The 24,830-nt window shown below is 46.8% G+C and overlaps 1 protein-coding gene across 1 annotated transcript in view; it reads right to left on the bottom strand.

Annotated features, from left to right (window-relative positions):
* Window positions 1-5,991, bottom strand: part of LOC122464275 — a 32,141-nt gene extending 26,150 nt beyond the window's left edge. The window contains exons 1-3 of the mRNA XM_043538820.1: window positions 5,897-5,991; window positions 4,384-4,444; window positions 1,381-1,480 (exon numbers count right to left, since the gene is read on the bottom strand). Of these exons, the coding sequence (XP_043394755.1) occupies window positions 1,381-1,480; window positions 4,384-4,444; window positions 5,897-5,909 (174 nt within the window). The 5' untranslated portion in view covers window positions 5,910-5,991. The remainder of the gene's footprint in view (window positions 1-1,380; window positions 1,481-4,383; window positions 4,445-5,896) is intronic.
* Between the last annotated feature and the right edge of the window lie 18,839 nt (window positions 5,992-24,830).

Below are 24,830 nucleotides of genomic sequence, written 5' to 3'. Positions count from 1 at the left end.
GCTTTGACCTGGCTGATCACACTGCTCCGGAGGGTCCAGAGTGAACCCCACTCCGGGACCGGCCATGCTGCCAGCTCAGCCCAGCGGATAGAGTCACCTCCCAGCTGCTGGGGGAAGGGCACAGGAGAGTGGTTTTCTGGGGGGCATGTGGGGGGTGCTGAGCAGTGAGGGGATGGGGGGTGCTGGGCAGTGGGGGAGATTTGTGTGTTTTGGGGCGCTGTGTGTTTTGAGTCTCTGGGGTTCTGTGGGGGGGTAGTTGTGGTGGTGGGGCTCTGGGGAGGGTGCTGGGCGGGCAGGGGGGTTTGTGGACAGGGAGGCCTTGCGGGGGGGCGGGGCTGGGCAGTGCAGTCCCGCCCCAAGAGGAAGGGGCAAGATGCCAGTGCAGAGCTGTGTGGGCCAATGTTTGTCTGCTTGTTCGTAAACAATGCCCTCGTGCTCGGCTGGATGGAACAGGACTGCCCCCGATGCACCATGCCCCATTTACCCTGTCCAGCCCCTCACTCTGGGGACCAACCTCCCTCCACCGTATCCCTGTGCCATGTCCCATTGCCCCATGGGAGCCCACAAATATGTTTGGACCAGGCCCACAAAAGGTTAATCCGGCCTTTCAGAGGACTAGTGAGCCACACGAGTGTGCACTTTGTCCTCACTCTTGTACCGAGCAGAGTTTAAATGGAGAAGGTAATACAAACTGGGGCTCTATTACCTTTCCTGGAAATTCCACTCCATATCAGGAATCCCTTCCAGGGAAATCACTAGGACTGCTGTGGCCAAGGAGAGTCCTTGGAAATGCAGCTCCAGCGTGGTTCTGCACGTTTCCCGATGGGCCCTGTGGTCAAGTCTGCTGCATCAGAGTTGGGGTGAAACCCAACAGAAAGATTACGAAGCAACTATGAAGGAATCCTCATAGAGATTTTCTCCCCATGAGCTTCCTCCTGAACTTTTTACCACAGGAAAGAATGATCCAGTCCTCAGTCTGTGGGAAGTTTCCTGAGTAAGGAACTGGTAAAACCTCAGGATCTGGCTCTGTGAAGTGATCTGAAAAGCAGATTTGGCTGAATTTTTTTCAAAGGAGTTTAAGGAACTGGGCACCCAAATCTCATTGAAATTCAATGGAAGTTTGGCACTTAACTCCCTTAGGCTTCTTTCAAAATCCCAGTCTTTTTCTACATTGGCTATCTACACAGGACGGGACATAACATCCAAAAACGGCACTTCAGACTTTTTATGTTGTTACCATAGTCACATTCACTGGGTAGGTTAAAGGCACAAGGCTACTTACTCACAGTGCACTCAACCCATGATTATGGCCCAATAATACACACCATGGCATAGCTTAATTGATTTAAAAATACATATATAGCTAAAGGTAGCACCCACTGCAGCAGGTCCTTCTGGCCATGTGATTTCCTGGTTTGATTCTTCACCTTCCTTCTTAGATTCACCAGCCCACTCTGGATGAACTTTGTTTGAACAACATCTGCAACATGAGATATAAGAAAGAGATTGGCAGATGTCAAACTTTTACCAACGCACAGGTAGGGCTGGTGCCTTAATAGCAGTTGGAAAACACCACGTTTAGGGTGCTGGGAGTTGAGATATCCAACTATAGCATCTTAACAAAGTGCTCTTTGGAGCTATGCATGTGGCTTGATGGAAAAATACCCCAACGTAAGTATTAACAAGAAAAGAGTAAAATGGAGCAATTAGGTCTCCAATATAAAGATCCGCATCCACACAGTGAGATTTTGCAACCTCCAAAAGACAATCATTTCTGAATTTCCTTCTTTAATAGCCCAGTGTTAAACTTATTTATTTGAGTCTCTAAGGTGCCACAAGTACTCCTTTTCTTTTTGTGAATACAGACTAACACGGCTGTTACTCTGAAACCAGTGTTAAACTATGCACTGCATAGTTTGGATAACATGAAAGGCAGCATTTAAATCAGACATTTGAATCATCTACTAGCCCTGCCTAAAGTAATATAACAGGGGCAGCCAAACTTACTGACCCTCCGAGCCGCATATGACAATTTTCAGAAGTTCAAGAGCTGGGGCATGCCTGCTGGGGCTCAGGGCTTCAGCCCCCCCGGGAAACACCTGTCAGGACTCGGGGCTTTAGCCTTTTGGGGAGGGGGGTCTCGGGTTTCAGCCTGCCTCCTGCTGAAGCCCTGAGCCCTAGCAGGCATATCCCCTAGGGTTGAAGCTCTGAGACCCTCCTCCCTGCTGGATGGGGGGGCACATGGGGTCACATGCCCCCCCAGATTTTTGCCAGGATTTGCTGGCCCAGCTTGGTCACATCGTGCCCCCTCCTTGCATGGCAGCTGTTGGAGTTGGCAAGCTGGGAGTTGAGGCCGGGGGGAGAGGCAGCCACAAACAGCGTGGATCTGCAGGGAGAACTGCTGATGGTAAGATGGGAGGTGTGCCTGGGGGAGGACATGACTTAAGCTGTTGGGGGGTGAACCTTTAACCTGTAACCCCCCACTCCCATCATGCACCACTAACCTCTGGCAAAGAGCCCCTAGTCTCACTACCCCACCACAGGGCAGAAATTCCAAGCTTCCCCCACCTAGTCTGGTAGACAGATAATGGGGCTCTGCGAGATGCACTTTAACTGTAAAAGAGCCACATGCAGCTCACAAGCTGCGGTTTGGCCACCCCAGTAATGTAATATTTAGCACTTTTATAAAGCTTTTAATTTTCAAAACACTTTACAAACTGACAAATTACAAATAGGCGCCAACTGCCTGATTTCCCGGGGAGGGGAGCTCGATCCCTGCTCTGTCCCAGGCCCCGCCATCACTCCACTCCTTCCCCCAAAGCCCCACCCCTGCCCCGTCTCTTCTTGCCCCTGTTCCACCCCCTCCCACGAGGGTACCCTATCAACAACTGGTGCCTCCCCATACTGGGGGGGCACAATCTAAATTGGAGATCATATGTCCCTGCCCAGCCAACACCTCTGCCCCCATGCCCAGCCCAGGGCCACCACGCTCTCCCCACCGCACATTACTGGGGGGGGGGGGGGACTCTGTCCTCCCACTGTGCCTGACACCCCCCCCACAGCACGTTCCTCTGCTCTCCCTGGAGGGAGACAGCCCAGGCGGGGAGCGGGAGGGAGCCGCTTGTAATGCCGGCCCCTCCAGGTCACTGCTCTGCAGCCCAGCAGCTGATCAAAAGAGCCTGACTGTGGAGGCGGCTTCCACTCCCTGCCTGGGCTTGGCTGCTGGGGACCATGACTGAATGAGCTGAAAACGTGCCGGGGGGGAAGGGGAGCTCTGGCTCACTTGCCCCTGGTCCCCAGAAGCCAAGCCCAGGTGGGGAACGGAAGCTGCCTCCCCAGCCAGGCTCTTTCAGGCAGCTGCCAGCCCGCCACACTGCAGAGCAGCATCCCAGCGGACGGAAGGGGCTAGTCCTACCCCTTCCACTCCCCGGCATCTCGGGAAGTCCCCTCTGACATCGCCCAGCCCTGCCTCACCTCTTCCCGTCCCCTCCCCACACCTCTTCCTGCCTCCCAACTCCTCCCACACGCTGCTGAACAGCTGATCGTGGCCCACAGATGGGTGCTGAGCAGCCACTATTTTTTTTTCCAACGCCTATGAAATTACATAAAAACATTCACAACCAAACAGTATTCATTTCTGGCAATCTTGGTTTTAGGATTTTCAGGGTGCACTGAATTGATGGGGTTAGGCTTGCAGACCCCCATAAATCCACAGTATAGCTTTCCAAAGTTATCATCCTCACTTTCAAAATTCTCCATAACTCCATACCAGCCTATATCAACTCTTATATCCATTCCTACTCTTCTTTTCTCTCTACCTAAATATGCTTTTTTCTACCTGTCCCCTACACTGAAAATTAATTCCAGTTATAATGAGTAGGGCTCCGTGTATGTCATGGAGGTTGTGGAAGTCACGGATTCCGTGACTTTCCACTACCTCTGTGACTTCTGCAGGGGCCAATGGGGCCACCTGAGCAGCTGGCCCTGGGGACCTGGCCTGGGGACTGCCTGAGCGGCAGCCAGTGCAGCTGGCCCAGGGAACCGTTGGTGCTGCTTGCCCCGGACACCCCCCTTCCCAGCAGCAGCCCCCTGACAGGGGTATTTATAGTATAAATCAAGGACAGGTAACAGGCTGTGAATTTTTGTTTATTGTCCATAACCTGTCCATGACTTTTTACTAAAAATACCCATGACTAAATCGTAGCTTTTATAGTGACCATATGACATCTTGTGCTTATATTTTGTATTGAACTGTATTTTATCACCTCATTGCTTTAGACTACAAACTCTCCATCTTCATTACTGGATCATGTCTGTCTGCCACCCACATAGTGTCTTACATACAGAAGTGGCAAATTCTTTAGAAGCAAAAATATGGCTTACCTTAGAACAGATTCATTGTCCTGTGGAGGGCCAACACAGCAGAAGAATAATCTCCATCTCCCTGTAAATGGAATAGCACAAGATTAAGTGATAGTCAAAATGTCCACAAGATGACGGCCAGGGCATAATGTTTCAGCTTTGTTTGTGTGTGACTGGGCAATAGATGGCTTCCAAAGACACCAAGGGACCCACAATACTATTGCCAACTAACGCATGGCTTCTTTAGGACAAGGAGTAGAGGCCTTTGGTTTTAGAGCTAAAGGATCACGGCTCTGATTCTGGCTTTCTAGAGGTATGCATGTGGTTTATATTATAATGGTATCTCTTGTCTGCATAGTACGTTTACATTACAAAGGGTTTTTGCCTTTAACTTTATTCATGTTAGGGACTCCAGGAAGATATACATTAAGCATGGAAAAGGTAGAGTCAAGCTCTGGGTTTAACTGAGCTCTAAGAATCTAATCACAAACTGGGATTTGCCAACTATTTCCATATGCAGATTGTCAAACAACTCCCCTGACTCCCCATTTATTTCAGGGTCACTAAACTGTCTAAGGGTCTAAACTGTTCCCCTTAAAGTCTTCCATGGACTTGCTTCACTGTAACTCACAGACCTCATCACTTGTGTAGCACTCCTGAAGAATAGGAGGGAGTGAATGGAAAGGTGTAGCAGAGTGAAGGGATGTGACTGGGAAGCAGCGGGAAGTGTGCAGGAAGGTGATGGGGTGTAACTGAAGAGACAGAAGGACAAGGTAGTTGAGTGGGGAGGAGGAAGGGGTGATTGAGGACAAAGTGTGAAGGCTAAGAGGTCACAGAATATCAGGGTTCAAAGGGACCTCAGGAGGTCATCTAGTCCAAAGCAGGACCAATCCCCAATTTTTGCCTCAGATCCCTAAATGGCCCCCTCAAGGATTGAACTCACACCCCTGGGTTTAGCAGGCCAATGCTCAAACCACTGAGCTATCTGTCCCCAGGGACTAAGAACAAGGCGTTTGGGGATTTCTGAGGAAGACAGGGTGTTGGTGACGGTGTGATTTTCAAGGCGTGTAACTGAAAATGGGGTGTAGGGACAGGAGAACAGCCTGTGGGGACAAGGTGACTGAAGACAAGGTGCGGGGGCAGGGGGTGAGAGCACCGGGTGATTCAGGACAAGGTGTGGGGGTAGAGGAAAGCAGTAACTGAGAAAATCGGGGGCAGGGGGTGCACGGGGTGATTGAGGAGCACAGGGTAAGGACACAGGAGGGAGGAAGGTCGGTCTGTGTGGGGGCAGGGGCACCTGAGGAGCGCAGGGTGTCAGTGCAGGGATTACGCAGCAGCACCGGTCGGGGAGGGGGGCAGCAGGAGTGAGCGAGCGGGACAGGGCTGGTGGAAGGCGGGGGAAGTGTCTGTGTGGGGGCGGGAGTGGCTGAGGAGTACGGGGAGGCCACGGGAAGGGAGGGACGGGCGCCTTCCCGCCTCTTTGCCCTGCTCTCTCCCTCACTCTCTAGCACCCCTAGCCGGGCGCCGCTCTCACCTACGCTCCCCATGGCGCCTCCGCTCCTAACCGGCGCCGCATCCCGGACCCCGCCCCACCGCCAACCGCGCGCTACGTCAAGAAGAGAAACTGTGACCGAGCTTCGACAAGCGCTGACGTTGCGAAAACCCGCCACGCGCCCGCGGGCGCATTTCTGCGCGTGCGCCACCGGCCCGGCACTGACTCCGCCCCCGCCCCTCCCTGCCTGCAGGCTCCGCCCAGCTCTGCCCCGAGGCGAACAGGAGCCGCACAGCAGCACGTGACAGCGTTTGTCCGTAACCAGCTGGCCGGAGCGCAGCGGGACCGCGGGGAAAGCTGGGGGCGGGGGCTCGCCCTGAGAGAGGAACCGCAGCTCCGCGCGTCTTCTGCCCCTTCTAGCAGCCGGTCGGTCACCCTGGTTGTTCCACGCCCGGAGCTGGTTTGGAACATAGTATTCGGTTATGACCCAAATTATCTCCGGGTGACTGTCACTCACAGCACCAGCGGCCGCAGGTGTACCTGCCAAGATCAGTAACCGTCCAGCATAAAACAGAGGCACTGAATTTGTTTGCAGTGATGGTGGCTTTACTGGGGGCATCGTTTACCTAGGCAATAAAATCAGGTTAGAGGGTGGTTGTTTTTTTAAAGGTTTAAAAGTTTGGAAATTATTAGGAAAGTGTGTCTGGCTGTGCTGTAGCAATTGGCAGTGCTTGGTTGACAGAGTTTTTTGGGGAAAAACAAGCATTTAAAGATCTGGATACTCCAGACATGCTGCTTTGGATTAGATGTTCCAAAGTCTGAAACATGCTATTGATTGTCTAATAAATTAGCTGAGGTACTTCAGATGAACTGTAGCTAGTAACAGTTATATGCTTTGTTTTGCTGTTTATTTCAGCTTTCAAATAAACTGGTGTTTTGAGGTTCGTTTTAAAGAAGGTGTCTTTGATGGGTAGTAAAGTTAAATACCCCCCCAGTAGTCTGGAGAAGAAAGTGCAAGTTTGTATGTTTGATGTATGTAGTGTGTTGAGATGCAGCGGCCTGTAACAGGTTGTATATATGCTGCTGTGCTCAGCCAGACACGGACTTGCTATTGGAAAAAGGAAAATGTAGATGTTCATTTCTGCTTTCCAGTAATCAATGTTCTAAGGCTCACAAAAAAGCTGTATTCATCGTAGGAAGGTGTGTTTGAGGAATTAATAAAAGGGGGAGAAGATAGAGGAATTGTATTCTGTGACACCCCACAGAAACTCAAGGCATGGCTACACTTGCGAGTTAGAGCGCATTAAAGCAGCCCCGGACGCCCTAACTCATTACGCGTCCACACTGGCAAGGCACGTAGAGTGCCTGGATTCCACAGCTAGAGCGCTCCTGGTAATCCACCTCAGCGAGTAGAATAATGTTTGATGTTGATGATTATCAATACAAAAGGTGGTTGTTTTTTTTCCCTCCTGCTGATAATAGCCCACCTTAATTAATTGGTCTCGTTACAGTTGGTATGGCAACACCCATTTTTTCATGTTCTCTGTATATATATATCTTCCTACTGTATTTTGCACTGCATGCATCTGATGAAGTGGGTTTTAGCCCACGAAAGCTTATGCCCAAATAAATTTGTTAGTCTCTAAGGTGCCACAAGTACTTCTCATTTTTAAAAAGATTTACAGAACAACTATATTTTAAAAATGGAGGGATATACACTGACTGAAACCTATAACCTAAAATTTAGTACAGCTAAATGGGTAGATTTGATAGTATTTACTTATTAGGTAATATGCTACATATATAAAATCTAATTTCACTTCAGATTTTTCACACATCTGGGGTTAGGCACATATTTGTGCCTGTTTAGTCACATACTACTCATTGAAGGCAATGGGACTCCTTACATGAGTCATCTTACTCCTGTTTGCAAGATCAGGCACTTAGGTTGTAGTAATCTGTGGAACATGCTATACAATTGGAAATGTTCACATAAGTTTATATTTTTTAATGCAAATTTAAAATCTGTGAACACTTTCAGTGCTAGTTAGGTTACCCTTCTGCATCTTCTGGGATTGTTCCCCTCACTGGGCAGTTTTTGAGAGGCAGGCAACCAGCGTGAAACTAAGTAAGTACAAATGCATGTCCAAGCCCTGCTGCCTGAGAAAACTTGAAATTATTTCTACAGTATGTAATGTATTACACATTGAATAAATGTCAAGACCTGGGTAGAACACACTGAATCAAATGGAAGAGGGAGCAACAAGCACTCATTTACCGGGAGACAATCTGGAGACGAGTGAGGAGAGTAGCATATATGGAGTAAATTAGGGGGACAAGGGATCCCCCCGTAGGAGGTTAAGATGGGGAGATACCCCTGTAGCTGCAAGAATGGTCTTCTTTCTTCCCCTGAATGTGTTGGGGAGCGGTACTGGACCTCCTCCAAAAAGACAACTGGACAACTACAGGTAAAAGGTAGCCTGCTGTGGAGAAGGGTTGTGTAGAGAGGAAAAATGGTGTGGCCTTGTGAAGTCTTCCATTGGTTCAGATAAGGATGCAACAATCTGAATGTTTTCATGATTAAGGTTCTGATCTGTAACTCAGGACACTTGAGTTCAGCTCCCAGCTTGACCACAGACTTCTTGTGTGATCTTGGGTAGACTAATTAACATTTCTCTGCCTTAGTTCCCCATCTGTAAAATGGGGCAATAATGCTTCCTTTCTTTCATACTTATATCTCTTTAGGCACTGGTCCTGTATGTGACTTCAATGGGGCTGTGCACAGGTGCAGCAGTGCACCTATATGAGTTCACTCACAGGACTTGGGTCTTGGACTTTAAAATCTCCAGGGCAGAGTCTGCCAGAATGGGACCCTCATCTCTCTTAGGGCCTTTAGGCACTATTGTAATACAAATAACATTATAATGCTTTTTCATCTTTTTTGAGGCTATCACTATTTTGAATTTTTATACAAAATCATATGGGGCAGGAGTCAGGGAGAGAGAAGTGTAATACAGTAGAACCTCAGAGTTACAGACACCTCGGGAATGCATGTTGTCCATAACTCTGAAATGTTTGTAACTCTGAACAAAATGCAGCTAAGGCTCCAGCAGTTCACACTCTGGGCTAGGTTCCAGAGGCAGCCAGGCAGCTTCCTTGCAGGCAAGATTGTCCCACTCCTGACCCAGGGTGGTGGTGGTGGTGAAAACAGCTTGTCCCCCTCCCAGTGGGGGGGGGCAGGGGGTTCAAAATAGAGCCCCCTCCTCGGCCAGGGGGTGAAAACACTCATGGCTTACAGGAAAGCAGCACAGATCCCAATGCTGCTCCTGCTGCAGGGCCTTGAGGCAGCTCACAGCTTTGCCTGGAAATATCAGTATCTTCAACTCCTAGCTGTAAGTGGGTGCCCCACGTGTGGGGATGGGGATAGGCAACCCAGATGTGCTTACCTTTAGGATGCAGTACATGCACAGTACAGTATTTGCTGCTGCTGCTGGGTTTTGTTTTTTTTTTGGTCTCTGTTGCTGCCTGATTGGTTACTTTACTTCCGGTTCCACATGGTGTCCGGTTGATCAGTCAGTCCATAACTCTGGTGTTCATATTGCTGAGGTCCTACTTTACAGTTTTGATTCCTTAATAAGAATCTTAGAATCATAGGGGATTAGTCCTGCTTTGAGCAGGGGGTTGGACTAGATGACGTCCTGAGGTCCCTTCCAACCCTGATATTCTATGATTCTATAGAAGATTAGGGTTGGAAGGGACCTCAGGAGGTCATCTAGTCCAACCCCCTGCTCAAAGCAGGACCAACCCCAACTAAATCATCCCAGCCAGGGCTTTGTTAAGCCGGCCTTAAAAGCCTCTAAGGATGGAGATTCCACCACCTCCACCTTAGGTAATACGTAACCTAAATTCTCCAGAACATGCATGCAATCTTCTGGTAGACAGAGGCCTAAGTGGCTTCCAGAGTCCTGTCTTATTTAGTAAATTGTCCAGGGGGAAGGGGATGTTAGATGCTGACCATTATGGACAGTATTTTTCAGCAAGATATTTGCTTGAAAAGCTATGTGCAGAAATGTCAACTATAAATTGCCCACTTCATTTTAAGTGATCTCCTCAAGCATGTGTGAACCCCTTACACTTAATAATGTCCCACCTTGCATCTAGCTTAGAGCATGGCCACACTTGCAGATGTAGAGCACTGTGAGTTAAACCAGCCCTCGGAGAGCGCAGTAGGGAAAGCGCTGCAGTGTGTCCACACTGTCAGATTCAAGTGCACTGGCATGGCCACATTAGCAGCTCTTGCAATGCCACAGAGAGCAGTGCATTGTGGTAGCTATCCCAGCATGCAAGTGGCTGCAATGTGCTTTTCAAATGGAGAGGTGAGGTGGAGTGTGACAGGGAGTGTGTTGTGTGTATGTGGGGGGAGAGTGGGTTTTTGGGGGGCTGAGAGCATGTCAGCATGCAGTCTTGTAAGTTTAGACAGCAGCAGACCCCTCTCTCCACCACCTCCCTCTCTCACACTCACAGCAAGCAACATTCCACACTAATGGTTGCTTTGTCCCAGAGCAGATAAGCATGCCGGCTGTCAGAAACAGAGCTTTGAAAGGGCATATCCGCATTCCTACAGCTGATTCCAAAACAATGATAAGAGTGGCCACTTGACTTAAAGGGATTATGGGATGTTTCTGGAGGCCGATCGCAGTGCAGTAATGCAACACCTCATTCACACTGATCCTGGGGCATTTCAGCTGACGCGCAGCAAGCGTTATGCTTCTCGTGGAGGTGGATTACCAGGAGCGCTCCAGCTGCAGAGTCCAGGTGGTCTAAGTGCCTTGCCAGTGTGGACGGGTGGTGAGTTAGGGTGCCTGGGGCTGCTTTAATGCACTCTAACCTGCAAGTGTAGCCAAGCCCTTAGACTCTCTGGTTACTTTCTCCAGACCTGAAGAAGAGATCTTTGAAGCTTGAAAGCTTGTCCTGTTCAACAGCAGAAGTTGGTCCAATAAAAGATGTTACCTCACGCACCTTGTCTGTCTTATATCCTGGGACCAACACAGTTACAACAACACTGCAAATAATTATAATGAAAAAACTTGTATAACAAATCTGTTTCACAACATGACTGCAGTATCCTCCTACACCTGGATTGAACACACTGGCAATTTTAGAAAATGTCTTGATTTTTTTTAGAGAAATCAATAAAATTGTAAAATATTTAGTAGTCTTCCTAATGAGTATTTTAATTTGAACTTGAAGGGAATCTATATGGGATTTGTTTTCTTGTTAGAAAAAGTATCTTCTCTACTAGCCAGTTGGTTTTGTTGCAGGCTGAATCTAAGGCTGAAGATGCTTAGTTTGCCTGAAGCGCCTCCTAGCTGCATTTGGCATTACTGCAAGAAATAAGCTAGCTCAAGCAAAAGATAGTTTATATAGCTTGCAATGTTTTTTGGGATCTATGCGTGTACTCTCCATTTATCAAGAATTTAGAGAGAAAAGAAATAAATGACAAACAGGAGTAACTAGGTTTCCTTATATAAAATATACTACACTTTTTCTACACCAGTTGTCCAAAAACACTACATTTTACAGTTGTAATACTATTTGAAGGAAATTATGTAAAGTTTTTTATAAGCATTATTTCAAAATGAAAAGATTCTTTTGGTGTTCCTTATGGTAGCTCTAAATATAATTACATGAACTGAGCAATGCAAGTTAGAATCCATTTGTAATTGATTCCTGTCAAAATTCAAAAGATCCTTGAATCATTAAAATAAATTTTGCAGAAACAATCGACATCATCATAGTTTATACAACACATTTGAAGGGCCTATTGATGTGAATGGCTAAAATACCATTGGTTTCAATAAGAGCCTAGATTCTTGACAGAAATCTAATTAGCTGGTAGGTGGATTATCTGAAGACAGTAGAAAACCATGGAGGAACTAACACAAAAATCACATTAGCTGCTGTATATATCCATCAACAGACCTGCAAATGACTCCATTCTCAAGCACAAAAACTAACCAAGGTGAAGGAAATATGAAGACTGTTTCCAGCTTCACTTCTGTCATTGCCAGTATGGCCTCTAGAATGTTTTGTCTTTTCTTTCCCCATCTGTTTTCTTGGGTTTCAGTGTTTACCAAGAGTTTTTCAGAAGCTAATCTGTAGTTACTGCTTCTGGAGAGTCTTCTTGTACAGCTGAAGTTTGGATTTTTATCCCAAGCAACTGGAGTGTATTTTTTCCTTGTTTAAAGTCTCTTAGCCCTGGTCTACACTAGGAATTTAGGTCGAATTTAGCAGCATTAAATCGATTTAACCCTGCACCCGTCCACACAATGAAGCCCTTTTTTTCGACTTAAAGGGCTCTTAAAATCGATTTCCTTTCTCCACCCCTGACAAGGTGATTAGCGCTGAAATCGGCCTTGCCGGGTCGAATTTGGGGTACTGTGGACCCAATTAGATGGTATTGGCCTCTGGGAGGTATCCCAGAGTTCTCCATTGTGACCGCTCTGGACAGCGCTCTGAACTCAGATGCACTGGCCAGGTAGACGGAAAAGGCCCGCGAACTTTTGAATTTCATTTCCTGTTTGGCCAGCGTGGCAAGCTGCAGGTGAGTGCAGAGCTCATCAGCAGAGGTGACCATGATGGAGTCCCAGAATCACAAAAGAGCTCCAGGATGGACCGAACGGGAGGTACGGGATCTGATTGCTGTATGTGGAGAGGAATCTGTGCTATCAGAACTCTGTTCTAGTTTTTGAAATGCCAAAACATTTCTCAAAATCTCCCAGGGCATGAAGGACAGAGGCCATAACAGGGATCCAAAGCAGTGCCGTGTGAAACTTAAGGAGCTGAGGCAAGCCTACCAGAAAACCAGAGAGGCAAACAGCTGCTCCGGGTCAGAGCCCAAAACATGCCACTTCTATGATGAGCTGCATGCCGTTTTAGGGGGTTCAGCCACCACTACCCCAACCTTGTTTTTTGACTCCTTCAATGGAGATGGAGGCAACACGGAAGCAGGTTTTGGGGACGAGGAAGATGATGATGATGATAATGAGATTGTAGATAGCTCACAGCAAGCAAGCGGAGAAACCAGTTTTCCTGACAGCCAGGAACTGTTTCTCACCCTGGACCTGGAGCCAGTACCCCCCGAACCCACCCAAGGCTGCCTCCCGGACCGGCCAGGTGGAGAAGGGACCTCTGGTGAGTGTACCTTTTTAAATAGTATACATGGTTTAAAACCAAGCTTGTTTAATGATTAATTTGCCCTGGCATTCACGGCCAGTACAGCTACTGGAAAAGTCTGTTAATGTGTCTGGGGATGGAGCAGAAATCCTCCAGGGACATCTCCATAAAGCTCTCCTGGATGTACTCCCAAAGCCTTTGCAAAAGGTTTCTGGGGAGGGCAGCCTTATTCCGTCCACCATGGTAGGACACTTTACCACGCCAGGCCAGTAACACGTATTCGGGAATCATTGCAGAACAAAGCATTGCAGTGTAAGTTTGCTGGCATTCAAACAACATCCGTTCTTTATCTCTCTGTGTTATCCTCAGGAGAGTGATATCATTCATGGTCAACTGGTTAAAATAGGGTGCTTTTCTTAAGGGGACATTCAGAGGTGGCCATTCCTGCTGGGCTGTTTGCCTGTGGCTGAACAGAAATGTTCCCCGCTGTTAGCCACGGGAAGGGGTGAGGGGCTAGCCACGTCGTGGGGGGAGGCAAAATGCAACCTGGTAACAAAAGCACATGTGCTATGTATGTAATGTTAACAGCAAGGTTTACCGTGAAAGAGTGTACCCATTGTTCTATAAAATGTGTCTTTTTAAATACCACTGTCCCCTTTTTTTTCTCCACCAGCTGCATGTGTTTCAAGGATCACAGGATCTTCTCCTTCCCAGAGGCTAGCGAAGATTAGAAGGTGAAAAAAACGCACTCGTGATGAAATGTTCTCTGAGCTCATGCTGTCCTCCCACACTGACAGAGCACAGACGAATGCGTGGAGGCAAATAATGTCAGAGTGCAGGAAAGCACAAAATGACCGGGAGGAGAGGTGGTGGGCTGATGAAAGTAAGTGGCGGGCTGAAGAGAGGGCTGAAGCTGAAAGGTGGTGGCAGCGTGATGAAAGGAGGCAGGATTCAATGCTGAGGCTGCTGGAGGATCAAATTAATATGCTCCAGCATATGGTTGAGCTGCAGGAAAGGCAGCAGGAGCACAGACCTCCGCTACAGCCCCTGTGTAACCAACTGCCCTCCTCCCCAAGTTCCATAGCCTCCTCAACCAGATGCCCAAGAACACAGTGGGGGGGCCTCCGGCCACCCAGCCACTCCACCCCAGAGGATTGCCCAAGCAACGGAAGTCTGGCATTCAATACGTTTTAAAGTTTTAAACTTTTAAAGTGCTGTGTGGCCTTGTCCTTCCCTCCCCCACCACCCCTCCCTGTGCTTCCCTCCTCCACCACCCCTCCCGGGCTACCTTGACAGTTATCCCCCTATTTGTGTGATGAATTAATAAAGAATGCATGAATGTGAAGGAACAATGACTTTATTGCCCCTGCAAGCGGTGATCGAAGGGAGGAGCAGAGGGTGGTTAGCTTACAGTGAAGTTGAGTGAACCAAGGCCGGGGGGGGGGGCGGGGGGGAGTTCATCAAGGAGAAACAAACAGAACTTTCACACCATAGCCTGGCCAGTCATGAAACTGGTTTCCAAAGCTTCTCTGATGTGCACCGTGCCCTCCTGTGCTCTTCTAGCTGCCCTGGTGTCTGGCTGCACGTAACCAGCAGCCAGGAGATTTGTCTCAACCTCCCACCCCACCATAAATGTCTCCCCCTTACTCTCACAGATATTGTGGCGCGCACAGCAAGCAGTAATAACAGTGGGAATATCGGTTTCGCTGAGGGCTAACCGAGTCAGTGAACTGCACCAGCGCGCTTTTAAACATCCAAATGCACATTCTACCACCATTCTGCACTTGCTCAGCCTGTAGTTGAACAGCTCCTGACTACTGTCCAGGCTGCCTGTGTATGGCTTCATGAGCCATGGCATTAAGGGGTAGGCTGGGTCCTCAAGGATAATTATAGGCATTTCAACATCCCCAATGGTTATTTTCTGGTCTGGGAATAGAGTCCCTTCCTGCAGCTTTTGAAACAGACCAGAGTTCCTGAAGATGCGAGCATCATGTACCTTTCCTGGCCATCCCATGTTGATGTTGGTGAAACATCCCTTGTGATCTACCAGTCCTTGCAGCACTATTGCAAAGTACCCCTTGCAGTTTTATGTACTTGCCGGCTTGGTGCTCCGGTGCCAAGATAGGGATATGGGTTCCGTCTATGGCCGCACCACAGTTAGGGAATCCCATTGCAGCAAAGCCATCCACTATGACCTGCACATTTCCCAGGGTCACTACCCTTGATATCAGCAGATCTTTGATTGTGTGGGCTACTTGCATCACAGCAGCCCCCACAGTAGATTTGCCCACTCCAAATTGATTCCCGACTGACCGGTAGCTGTCTGGCGTTGCAAGCTTCCACAGGGTTATTGCCACTCGCTTCTCAGCTGTGAGAGCTGCTCTCATCTTGGTATTCTTGCGCCTCAGGGCAGGGGAAAGCAATTCACAAAGTTCCATGAAAGTGCCCTTACGCATGTGAAAGTTTCGCAGCCACTGGGAATCGTCCCAGACCTGCAACACTATGTGGTCCCACCAGTCTGTGCTTGTTTGCCGGGCCCAAAATCGGCGTTCCACCGCATGAACCTGCCCCATTAGCACCATGATGCCCACATTGCCAGGGCCCATACTTTGAGAGAAGTCTGTGTCCATGTCCTCATAACTCTCGTCACCACGCTGATGTCACCTACTTGCCCGGTTTCACTTTGCCAGGTTCTGGTGCTGCATACACTGCTGGGTAATGCGCATGGTGTTTAATGTGCTCTTAATTGCCAAAGTGATCTGTACGGGCTCCATGCTTGCCATGGTATGGCGTCTGCACAGAAAAAAGGTGCAGAACGATTGTCTGCCGTTACTCTGACGGAGGGAGGGGCGACTGACTACATGGCTGGCTTACAGGGAATTAAAATCAACAAAGGGGGTGGCTTTATATCAGGGAGAAACAAACACAGCTGTCACACAGAATGGCCCCCTCAAGGATTGAACTCAAAACCCTGGGCTTAGCAGGCCAATGCGCAACCCACTGCTCAACCCACTGAGCTATCCTTCCCCCCTGTATTTCAAGCAGGACTGAATCTCCATTAAACTTTTCAAGGTGCTCCTGACAGACCTCACCAAAATGATTGTCGGCCATTGATTTCACTGGGGGGGGAGCAAATGAATACAAAACAAATCTGTTGTATTTCTCGTTTTGATCCACTCCATCTATCTTTTACATCTTTGGCTGGCAACAGACGGTGCAGTAGGACTGCTAGCCATCCTCATCTCCTGGCTGCTCAGCAGAAGACCATGCAATAGGACTGCTAGCCATCCTCATCTCCTGCCTGCTCGGCAGAAGACGGTACAACTGGACTGCCGGCAGGACTAAGGAGAATGACCTGGTCGAGTCACTCCTATTTTAGTCCCTGCGCCCATGTCTGCCCAGGTGCTCCTAAACAACCTTACCGAGGCAGCCAGGAGCACCTCGGACATGACGACGATGGCTATCAGGCCTATTGCACCGTCTGCTGCCACAAGGCAAAGGGGTGCTGCTGTGTAGCAATGCAGTACCACGTATGGCAGCACCCAGGAGACGTATGGTGACGGTGAGCTGAGTGGGCTCCATGCTTGCTGTGGTATGGCATCTGCACAGGTAACTCAAGAAAAAAGGCGCGAAACGATTGTCTGCCATTGCTTTCATGGAGGGATGGAGGGCCTGACGACATGTACCCAGAACCACCCGCAACAATGTTTTTGCCCCATTAGGCACTGGGATCTCAACCCAGAATTCCAATGGGCGGCGGAGACTGCAGGAACTGTGGGATAGCTACCCACAGTGCAACGCTCCGGAAGTCGACGCTAGTCTCGGTACTGTGGAAGCACTCCGCCGAGTTAATGTATTTAATGCACTTAGAGCATTTTGTGTGGGGACACACACAATTGACTATATAAAAACAATTTCTAAAAAAACAACTTCTATAAATTCAACCTAATTTCATAGTGTAGACATACCCTTACTGTATAATGCTAATTTTGGAAGCTGAATAAGAGTTTAAATGGGAATCTCCATCTGTAGCAAAATTCTGCCCTCTTGAGTGCTGCTGTCATTTCCCCCAGCTGTCTCCTTTTTTTTTAAAGTTAGGGCAGAGAGATTGTGGAAAAATTGCAGCTTGTGGCCTTTGAGTAAGAGCTCTGAATGCTCTCTGGCTTTTTTCATAATTTAATTTTTTCTGCTGATAATCATGAAATTTCACAATTAGGTCTCTAGGTTTATTACGATGAGCATTGGGCCTGGGTCACTTGCTGGTTTGAACTAGAGGAAATAGTGGATTCTCTGTAACTTTAAATATTTAAATAAAGATTTGAGGACTTCATTAACTCAGCCAGAGGATATGGGCCTATTGCAGGAGTGGATGTGTGAGGCTCTGTAGCTTGCCATATGCCAGAGGTAAGACTAAATGATCATGATGGTCACTTTTGGTCTTGAAGTGTATGAATCTATGAGGCCCAGACAGTGCCATAAGTGCTGTCTCCACTTTTATGTCTTCCAGACAGCTCAGATGTAACAACTTCACAATTAAAGTTTTTTACATACCGGATTGGGTTTCCTCCTTCAGGGTTTTCAGTCAGCTCTTTAATTCTGATGTTCCTCCTTCTCTATTTTCTATATCAGCTAATTTAAGCTGCATCTCTCTCTCTCTCTCTCTCTCTCTGTTCCATCAGTGCTCTGTGGCTCTGCAGCTCTGTTTTTCTCTCACTTGCTTCTCTGAGGCCAGTCTCTAGCACAGTGACTTGCTCTTCCAAGCCTGTAACTTTCTTCTTTACTGCAAGAAGTTGGGTCATCAGATCATCTCTCATGGCCTTAAACTCAGAGATCATCTCCAGAACGTCTATTTTGGTTGCCATTTGAGTTTCCTCAGCCCTGGCATTTCTGTCTGATCTAGCTGCAAAGTCTTCATGTGGAGTCTGAGAGGTCTCTCCATGCTGTGAGCCAGAAACACTCTTCTGTGAAGTGAAGGCAGATTCCTTTGCTATCTCCTCAAAGCTCAGGCTTCAGGTAGCCATGTTATTCTGCTCCTCTGCTGATCTTCTCAACACAGATATTTTTAATATAATCTTTCTATTGTTTTCATACAAAAAACGCCTGAAACAAATCAAGGGGGGAGAATTAAGGGGGAAAAAATCTGTTCACATTTATTTATCACTACATCTTAGTAATGGTCGCAATTCATGATCTATGAAGGTATACAGAAATATTTAAGACTCAGGAAGGGAAAGTAAGTTGCTATGAAGTCGTTAACACAAGATCCAGTATTTTATATACACATTTGAAAGAAAATTGTGCACCCTGCCTGTGTCAGATCTGGATTTTTCCCATTTATATAGTTGGGTGCCAATAGCTAAAGGAGCCTAAGTGACTTTTAGAAATTAGACTTAGGAGCCCAAGTCATTTTGGCACTTTTGAAAAAATTGCCCTTGGTCCATGGTGCTTTGATAGTTTCATCCTCAGGGCATAGTAACTGAGTTTTATTTTCCTAGTTATTATGTGATAAAGCAAAGAAACTTCTGGAGGAGCTTTCAGCGGAAGAGTCCCACTGACTATCCGAAGACCTCACCGAATAGAAATTGCAATGGTCTTACTTATTTTTGCCAGGCTTCTCGGCTAATAGGGCTTCCCACCAGCCAACTGTTGAAATCGCTACACAGCCTGAGTGACACTGCCAGCTGTAAGAACGATTATTTTCTCACTGTGCATAATCACTTTAATTTGCTTCTCTCCTTAGCTGACCATGTTTTGATATGGAAAATGAGAACACCTTTCTTCTAGGGGCACTTGTTGTCATTGGTGCAGGGTGTGGAAAAAGTAGGTCAGATTGAGAATGAGGCTTGCTAATGGGAGGAAGGAGTATGTAAGGTTTGGAAGTTGGAGTACTTGTCAGTGCTGGCCTCAAGGGAAAGGGGATTTGGAAGTGCTTATCATTGCAGGAGGATTTGCAGACATGCCATCTCTCATGAATTTACCGTGAGAGATGCGATTTCTAAGCAAAATTAAGCCTTACTCATGATCTCACAATAGAACTCTCAAATCTCAGGATTTTGTGCAGTGGGGCTGTGGCTGTCAGCCCCAGGTGACAGGGCTCTGGCTGTCAGCCTGGGATGTGGGAGAGGGGACCCCACTACAGCCCCCCAAAGCCTGGAGAGGGTGAAGAACCCTAAGAGGAGGAGAGGTGAGGCTGGGAGGGCTGAACTATGGCCTGGGGGCTGCAGGGGGGCTGAAGTGAGTATGGTGGGATCTGATGGGGTGGGGGACGGTATTGATGGTGGGTTCTGAGCAGATGGAGTGAGTGATGAGAGGGTGAGCTATGGGCAGTGAGGTTTGATGGGGTAGCAGGGCTGAACTGATGGGGTAGTGATGATGGGAGCTGGGGGCTGAATTGAGGGAGGTTGGGTGGGGAACATAACTGATGGACTGGAGGACAGGATTAATTGCTGGGTAGAAGACAGGCAGATGTGGGGGTGAGAGCACCTGCAGCAGGGGCCAAACTCATGTTATCCAGTACATGTGGGAGAGCGGGCAACACTAATTGTCACATGCACACACCTTGGAGATGGGAAAGGGGGTTCAAAAATGAAGAGAATGACCTAAAAAACACAATAAAATGGGTTTTTTTACAGTCATGATTTTTCAGGCCAATCTCATGATTTTGGGGGGACTCACTCATGATTTTTGCTCTCTTGAAGTTGGTGATACTAGATTTGGCAGATGGAAAAGTGAGGTCAAGTTTAGAGTGCTTATCACTATGAGGGTGCCTGCTTGTGACTTTTCCTCCTGTTCCCTGACTACCCAGTGGTCTTCCAGCTCACCCCTGGGCTTCCATGCCACCTCCAGAGATTTCCATCCCCTTCTTTTTCCTCCTGACATTTTTCCTAAGTTGGTTTCCCTTGATTTATATTCATTTTATTATTGTACTGGGTGGCAGGGAGGGAAGTGGATATGCATTAAATCTAAAACTATTACTGTATTACCATATTATCTTAAGTATGAACTTGGGTCTTGTGTCTCTGCTGGACTCTTCTCAGTTAAATCATTGGGTGCTTTATATGTAGTTCAGACTCTAAAGTGTGCCAGATTCTCTGGCAACAAGATTCGGAGGGTCCCAAATTCCAGTGCATGGCAGAGTGTAGAAAAATGTAATAGAGAGAGGGTTGGGTGCGATGCTTCTTACTGTGGATGTGTGACAAGAAAAGGAGAAAGGCGTGGATTTGTGTGTTGTTTAAACTGTAGCCCCTGATTGTCTGACAAGAAAAGTAATGATTGAGATGGAACTGCACTGGAACAAAGGAGCTCTGATACTGTGAAGCATGTTACAGAGCAAGTGGTGAGGGATGCAGTGCTCTTATTGGAGGGCCAGAATTAGGTTTGCAGTCTGTCCTGACCCCTCCAATCCCATTGCCACCTTAATATCATAAAAATGTCAGACTGGAAGGCACATCTAGTCCCGTTCCCTGCACTGAAGCAGAACTATATGTTATCTAGAGTGACCATCCCTGTCAGATGTTTGGCTAACCCTGCTCTTAAAAACCTCGAATGACAGAGATTCCAAAACCGAGGTAATTTGTTTTTGAATTCTATGTCTCGTGGGAAGTGGAGGAGTTGAGTTTTATTTAAGTATTTGGTTCTACAGAATCTATTTTAAATCAGTGTCCGAGGGGTAATTTCAGAGTATTACAATAGAACAAAGATAACCCCACTTATAAGGAGAAAATATATATTTCTGGGCTCTAACCCAGCTATGCTGCAAAGACTGGAGTTCAGTTAATGTGCTCACTGGTAGTATTCTGAATATTGGAGAGGCAGTGGAAAAAGAGGGGGAATATATGGAATGTCCCTACATGTGCGTGGTCCTTCTGCCATAAAGAATCTCAGTCAAATCAAGAAAGGAAATTGAAACAAGAAGTGTTTTCTTTCGGGCATGTAATAAATATAGTCCTAAAGATCCCCCTTTCCAGGGTCAGAGAAACAATGGAGTTCATCGATTCTTTTGTCTCAGGATTAAGCAAAACTCCTTAATTCCCTCTTTCTTCTGGGTCAAAGCAAACAAATAAAATCACCCTAAACTCTTTCCCACATCTGCATTCCTCCTTTATTCAGGACAGAAACAAAATTCCCAAGTTTCCCTTTTTGGAGGGGGATGGGAGGGGGAAGTGTTAAACAAACAAACTCACAGCTATTTGGCTCTCCAGCTACTTCTTTCTCCTTGTACATGTTAAGTGAACACACACTGTAGTTTTTCTATAAATAATTAATAATAGATACTTTGAATTAGCAAATACCTGTCCAAGTGCTTTAGGTTTAGCCTGGACAATCCCAAATGTGTAAACATAGAGGATAGATGGCACTGACAACAAGGAGGTAGAGGAGTGAAGCAGAGAAGGAGCCGGAAATTTGATTTTTGTGGACATCAGCGTCACGTGTGTTACAGCGTCAAAGCACAGTAGGCTGGCAAAGTTCCCATTCCTATACAAACTCTGAATGTGAAGTAAGTAAAAATCCAGGACGCCATCCCATAATACACACTCCTTCCATCCTTGCTTCATCCCATCACAGCCTCTTTTAGTGTCCCATTTATCTTGATGGCAAGATAGGCTAATGATCTAAGATACATCAGTATGCGATTAGAATCTGAAATAACAAAATTGTTGTAAAGAGTTATTCTTTTTACACCAATGTGAGAATAGTCATGCCTTATAATTGTAAGCAAAACTGACCTCTGACTCTTTTTTTTCAGGGAGCTGGAACACCAAGTCAATGAGCAGAACTGCACGTGCAATCTCACCCAGTTCTGAATGTATGAATTCTTTCTTCATTTTCAATAATGAATACTCTGAAACTCTAGCCAAAAACTATCCAAGCACAATACTGTACAAGAAAGGCATTGTTAGAGAGCTTATTCCTTCACTCTCCCACTTCCCTGGTCCTTCTCGCATGAACAGAGAGCAACAATACCCGAAGTCCGAAGGTGCAAACAATTCGATGTTTATTGGGGTGAACTTCCAGCAAGCTTAAATACAAGTTCCTTTTTCCTTATTTTCGAATCCCAACTTACTTCCTGTTTGCCCCTAATTTATATAGTAATATTCTTAGCTATACCTTAACCAATCATTCTACTGAAATTTAACTAACCAATCCTAACATATTGTAACATGATTAGCTAACCAATTATATCCCACCACCTTAATTAGATTACACCCAGCAAAATTAATTATACAGCAGACAGAAACAATCACAGGACCAGACAGAGATTATACAGACAAACAATAGCAAAGTGGGAAAACAATACAGAAGTGAGGATTTCACATCCCAGCTATTGATAAGTGAGTTCTTGCCAGACAGGATGCTATCAAACTAAGTTTCCTTTTACATTTTCTAGGCACTTCCCTTTCTTTGGAGGTGATAGGAATTATCAGGACAGGATTGTATTCAGGACAGGATTGTATTCCTAACAGCCCAATAGCACCTTCTTTCAATGTGACTAGTTTGGAATGTGAGGATGTGACTGTTCGCTTCCTGGCTTATGGCTGCCTCTGCTGCTTAGCCAAAGGCCTTAGCCTAAGAACAGGGCCTCAAACTGTCACAGTAAGAGAAGGCCCTTACACCAGCAGACAGTGATTTTGATTCTTTTATACCTCTAACTAGCCAAGTAATAAGAATACCCCTAAATTCTTAAAGTACAGGCCTTTACAGACAGGCCTGAATATCTATATCCTAACACTCCACCCCTTTTTTTTCTTCTTTTTCTTTTTGGGATCCTCCTGCCCAGGTATCCCTGGAAAAGCATAGGACATATGGCGACACATTTCCTGATAGGGCCAGGCATCAAGGTGGAAGGTGTCGATGCTCCATCTGTCCCACTGCCCCTTGTGTAGTACCATGCCCTGCACCTTCTCTCGTACGGGCATACTACACCTATTCCAATTGGTGTTCCAGACTTCCCAGTATAGTGGGCCCGAGAAGGTTGGGTCCGGGTTGTCTAGTACACTTGGGGGGGGCTTACTACATTACTTATAGGTTATAATTAGTGGCTGTTCTCTAGGGGGTTGTGCCCCCCTTGATCGTTTCCATATGCAATGTAACACACATATAATTAACAATACAACAGCTGCTATGATAATCCACAGCAACACCGAGAGTCCTGACCCCTGCAGTATGGTCCAACATCCTGGCCACCACCAAAAACACTGCTTCTCCTCCTTTGATAAGGTTAAAATTTTGTCAGCGCCATCCTGTAGTGTGTATTGTAAGTGTGTCCAACTGTTGGCACTTGCAGCAAGTTGCTCTTGTAATCTTTGTGTACTTTTGTCCATATTGTGTGTCCATTGAATATCCACAGTGAAATTTGGTATTGTCCAAACCAATTCAACTACTTGGTACGGTATGGGGTAGTAGGTGCTGGTTTGATTGTTTACAACGATTAAGTCCACTGATCCATTGGTGCACCATAGTCCAGGTGGCAGTGTATAGAAGCTCATAATTTTGTCATACACTGGAAGGATTTTGCCTCCTAGTGTTATATTGCAGGATTGGATACATTCCCAACAGAATACACCGTACCCCATATACATTACCCCTAAATGCCCCCCCTTTGCAATAGGCCATTGATCCTGCTCCTCCATAGTCATAGGAGAGGGGCACATCCATATTCCTCCTCTGGATATACAACTGCTTAATGTGATGACAGTCCAGTTTACCCCATTCCATCCCCCCCACCTATTCCCTAGTGGCTCCCAACGTGCTCCCCCTTCCCTACTTACTCCCATAGGGTTCAAGGGAACCACCTTATTTTCTTCTCCTTCCCATGGTATCATAGTAACAATTACACAAGAACTCTCCCCACAGGTCGGGGATGTTATTTTCCAGGTAGATGGGTATGTTTTTGCAATTGTGGATAGATATGGGCTAGCCTCCCGATTTAATACTGAAGGCCATTGTTCTGACCAAGCATCTCTCATAATATCCATTAACATTATTAACTGAGCATTTTGAATACCTACGCACACTTCTCCCCATGTTAGTCTTCTGAAGCCATCCTCTACCCATGTCACCAGGTCCCCTGCCCAATGAGTTAACTGCAAGTTTACCTCTACTGCTGTCCTCCACCCTGTGGCAACTGCTGATAGATGCTGTGCCATTAATTCATTAATTTGTTGTTGAAATTTCACATTTTGGCTTACTAATTGTTTGGTTACCCACTCGTCCCCCAGATTCCATGTACCCAGCATAGTGTTCCCAGCTGCCCACAATCCCCTTTTCCGACGACGATTCCAGGTGTGTCCCCTCACCCATGCATTGAATTGTTGTTTCAATCCTTTTATGTACATACTACAGTTAGGATGGATTTGGTCCACCCACCATTCCTTGGGGCGTACCACCCATGTAATAGAGTGAAAGGACACGTTAAAAAGTGCAGGCTGCACCTGCTCCCACAATGGCTCCCAGACATTTGCTCGTCGGGGAATATTCTTGGCTCCAGGCTGTGGCCACTTTAAATTTGGATTCTTCCAACTTGGCATCCATATCACCTGTAGGGTTACATTCTGTAAAATGGTTAACTCATCGTACACCCAGCGTCCCAAAGGGGATTTTACACCTAATGTAATATGTACATAACAATCACACCCTCGGGGATTATCTTCCATGGAAGTACCATTGTGGTTACATATGGTAACATCACACCCTAAATGTGGGGCCCTATTTTCCCAAGAGGGTTCATTTGCTCCAGGGGACCAGAGGGTTATATTCTTTGGACCCTCTGTAACAAACCACATAGCTGGGTAACTGTGTT

Source organism: Chelonia mydas, chromosome 2, assembly GCF_015237465.2.
Source record: "Chelonia mydas isolate rCheMyd1 chromosome 2, rCheMyd1.pri.v2, whole genome shotgun sequence".
Lineage (NCBI taxonomy): Eukaryota > Metazoa > Chordata > Testudines > Cheloniidae > Chelonia > Chelonia mydas.
Note: the sequence above shows the minus strand (reverse complement) of the source record. Positions and strands in the feature narration are given on the sequence as shown.